This window comes from Herpailurus yagouaroundi, unplaced genomic scaffold (assembly GCF_014898765.1).
Source record: "Herpailurus yagouaroundi ecotype Mexico unplaced genomic scaffold, PumYag 139, whole genome shotgun sequence".
Taxonomy (NCBI): Eukaryota; Metazoa; Chordata; class Mammalia; order Carnivora; family Felidae; genus Herpailurus; species Herpailurus yagouaroundi.
Window position 1 is genome coordinate 31492772 of NW_024412394.1, and position 4214 is coordinate 31496985.

The 4214-nt window shown below is 36.8% G+C and overlaps 1 protein-coding gene across 2 annotated transcripts in view; it reads right to left on the reverse strand.

The window, feature by feature from the left end:
- Positions 1-3047: 3047 nt before the first annotated feature.
- Positions 3048-4214, reverse strand: part of LMBRD1 (LMBR1 domain containing 1) — a 113549-nt gene continuing 112382 nt past the window's right edge. For both annotated transcript variants that reach the window (XM_040473871.1, XM_040473870.1), the window contains exons 15-16: positions 3764-3855; positions 3048-3621 (exon numbers count right to left, since the gene is read on the reverse strand). In XM_040473871.1, coding sequence (XP_040329805.1) covers positions 3505-3621; positions 3764-3855 — 209 coding nt within the window. In that variant the 3' untranslated portion in view covers positions 3048-3504. The remainder of the gene's footprint in view (positions 3622-3763; positions 3856-4214) is intronic.

A 4214-nucleotide genomic window follows, 5' to 3' on the forward strand; every position in this document is an offset into this window, starting at 1 on the left:
AAAAAAAAAAAGAATACACATTTTTATTGCCTTTGGCATAGTGGCACTGTGACAGAAGTCAGTTCCAGGGTCCTCATTTTGCCAGTTCCCCGCTGCATGTCTGGACAAATTAATTACTTGTTTGAAGTTTGCATGGAATAAGAGGGCCTTGACTTTTTAGAAAGCCATCACTAGGGATGATCTCTAAGTTAGGCATTTTCAGAGGTCTTTAGAGAAACTATGTCCTTCATTAGTGAAGTCACAAAACTCCAATCAGCGTCATAAAATATAAAGTTAAAGCCATTCCATGACTGAGGGGTCGGGGGAAACTTTGTTAAAGTAAACTTCTAAACAGGCAAGAAGCAAATGTATAGAATCTAAGAAAAAAAAAACATATTTAAAAAATAGAACTAGCCAAATGAAAAGCTAAGAGTTGGGGCGCCTGGGTGGCGCAGTCGGTTAAGCGTCCGACTTCAGCCAGGTCACGATCTCGCGGTGCGTGAGTTCGAGCCCCGCGTCAGGCTCTGGGCTGATGGCTCAGAGCCTGGAGCCTGTTTCCGATTCTGTGTCTCCCTCTCTCTCTGCCCTTCCCCCGTTCATGGTCTGTCTCTCTCTGTCCCAAAAATAAATAAACGTTGAAAAAAAAAATTTAAAAAAAAAAAAAGAAAAGCTAAGAGTTGCTCTGACATAAATAATAACAGAAACTAATCCTAGCAGTAACAAAATGTATATTTAGTATTCAAGACAAATAGGGCAATATTTTCATAATAAAGCAAAATAAATCTTAAAAGTAGGCCAAACATACATTCCCCTTAACCTAATGGTTTATATAGGCTTAAATCATGTATTCAGACTTAAAGATTCTAACTAGCAAATTTGCCTGTCAACTGAGTGCCTTCCAAGTGCAAGGAACTATTCTAGGCACCAGGGATGAACTTGAAAACCTAGACAGGTGTTCAAGGACTTACCTTCCAGAGGCAGCGCACATGAAAGCAATAAATGACATCACACTCTACAGGGTGCCATGTGAGTAAAGACCATCTAACTGCCTGAAAGACTTAGGGAAAGAGTACCTGAGGAGATTTCAAGAATAAGGATTTTCTTAGGAGACAAAAGGAAGGGAAGGGTATCATAGGAATAAGGAACAGTTCAACAGACAAGAGATCTGAGAAATCAGCCACTTGGATAATGGTGAGATACCTGGCTCATGTGATCAGTGTGAGGATAGCAGAGAAAGCAGGAGAGTCAGGTAAGAAACATACCAGAAAGGCTTTACGTGTCACATGACAAAAAAGGATTTCATTCCAAAGTAAATGAAAACTTTTCACAGCAAAGTAATGGAATAATCTGATTTGTATTATCAAGGTAAGACTGAAAGGAGTCAGGGCTTGGCACAAAATCCAGTGAGAAAGTTCAAGTACTTTGTGTTACTCTGCTAGTGCTGTCATAACAAAAACCCCCAGACTGTGTGGCTGAAACATTAGAAATTTATTTTTCACAGTTCTGGAAGCTAGAAATCCAAGATCAGGGTGCAGCAGGGTTGGATTCTCCAGAGTCTTCTTTTTGGTTGCAGATGGCCTCACATGGTCTTTTCTCTCTGTGTGTATATCCCTGATGTCTCTTCCTCTTCTCATAAAGGCACCAGCTTACTGAACTGGGGCTCCACATACTGGCCTCTTTTCACCTTACTTACCTCTTTAAAGGGCCCCATCTCCAAATGCACTCATATTCTTAGGTACTGGAAGTTAGGACTTCAACCCAAGAATTTCTCAGGAACACAACTCAGTCCATAACAAAGTGACTGGCAGTAAGAATGGAGAAGAGAGGACAAATGGAAGGATAGTTAAGAAGTAGAAATCAAATACTTGACTGATGAGTCAGGTATACACAGGAGAGAAGGAGTTCTGCTTGATCCCTGCTTTAGGCAATCAGGTATATGCTGGTGCCATTTGTCAAAACAAACAAAAAACAATAGAGAAGGAGGCTTGGTGTGCTCAGAAAAGTGAGAAGTTCAAGTTGCAATTGAAGTACGCATTTCTAGTTAACAGGTAAGTAAAATTTGAAGCTTAGGAAAAAATAATAAATATATTAATGATATGATATAATCCAACAATATAGATGGAAGCCCAGGGTACAGGAGATTATCTAGAAAGAAAATATAAAATAAAAACAGAAGGGAATGAAATTTGGTAAATAACTTTAAGGGTGCATGAAGAAGCCAAACATGAAGGCTGTGAAGGTATATCTGGACAAAGAATGAGAACAAAAGAGACTGGCACAAAAATTAAGGGCAAGAAGAATTTAGTGGGAGATGGCTGTTAATTCCTAAGACTTTTTCAGGAAGTTAATGGTATTTTACTTCAAAGATGGGCTTTTTAAGAGTTCTAATTTGTGCTTTTTATGAGCTGATTTACAATATTGTTTGTGATGATTTCTCACTATCCAAAATGTGTTCAAAATACCAGTATTATGTAACATTCCTTATACCTTTTGAAAATTATAAATCTTGGGGCGCCTGGGTGGCGCAGTCGGTTAAACGTCCGACTTCAGCCAGGTCACGATCTCGCGGTCCGTGAGTTCGAGCCCCGCATCAGGCTCTGGGCTGATGGCTCAGAGCCTGGAGCCTGTTTCCGATTCTGTGTCTCCCTCTCTCTCTGCCCCTCCCCCGTTCATGCTCTATCTCTCTCTGTCCCAAAAATAAATAAACGTTGAAAAAAAAAATTAAAAAAAAAAAAAAAGAAAATTATAAATCTTTGGAATGAAAAAAAAACCTTTAAAGCCAGAAATGTCAAATGTATTAAACTAATCAGTAAAATGATTTTTTTCAAGGTTAATTATTCTTGACAACGCTCACATTTATGCTGGAAGGCAAATGTTGAGGTGGGCTACCTACAACAATGTATAGGCCTTAATTCCTGTAGAGGTGGTAAGATATCTCATGGATTAATATCTGAACAATAGAATACATCTTGGAATACCATGGTCTCATAGCACTAGGTAGCCTGAAATCTGTTCATGAAATATATTTGAATGGCACTACTGATTTAATGTACAAAACAGAAAAAAAGTTGCAGAGGGGAGTAACATTTATTTGTCAGCTATTTTGTGAGTATTATTTTTAGACAATCACTTATAGACACTTCAGAATTCCACATTACTCTAGAGACTCAAAGGCACAGATACAATTGATTTATTATGTTTTTTAAAAAGTGACAAAAGGGAATATTAGTTCTGGAAGATTTTTAATCAATTCAACACTATTATACACTAGAGAAAAAAAAATTTCCACAAACATTCCTTCACAAAATCCATAGTTTCATATTTACATAGAATTATTATAGCAATTTTAAATGTTAATCTATGATACAATGTTACTTCAGATAACATAAAAAATATAGTTTTTTTTAATAGCCATGCTCCCATTTTTGATGAAAGCTAGTCAGTTCATCCTAATATTAGTTTAACACTTTAAAAATGCATAACAGACATTCAGTCAGCCTTATAAAACCCCTACGACAGAGGCTGTCAAACGGAATAGACAGAGGGCTCATCATCACTTATGTCTGAATCATCTTCATCTACTCCTTCAATGACTGATTTCTTCCCTTTACAACAGGATACAATTAATCCAATCAAGAATACCTATAAATTTAAATAAGTTACATGTTAGTTCTTAAATCTAAAATCATTCAGAAAGTAATGAATTTAAAATCCAATGTCATTACTGTGATACAAATGGGAAATTAAGGATCAAATCATCCCTAGGTATGATAACAGTACTTACCCCAAGAAAGGCCCAGTTACCAAAATAGTATGCTGCACTAAAGAACCAGAATTTGTGAAGGAACAGGTACGTCCGGGTAACAGTACACTGATCTATAAAAGCAAATAAAGGACTATGGTGAGATATTTTCTTTCTGGAAATGGACTATCAACACTTTATCTAAAAGACTGTTAACCAAATAATGGCCATGGTCAGTAAGTGTTAGAGACAGGACTGAAATCTAGGTCCTTCTCCAAAGTCCACTCTTTCAGTACCCTTTCTTTTAAATTACCAAATAATAGGATATTTAAAAAAATGAATGTCTCCAATGTAATCCTGGCTTTATATATATATATATACACACATATATATATATATAAAGCCAGGATTACATTGGATTATGTGTGTGTGTGTGTGTGTGTGTGTGTGTGTGTACACTTAAAAGCCAGGATTATATATACGCATTATATAT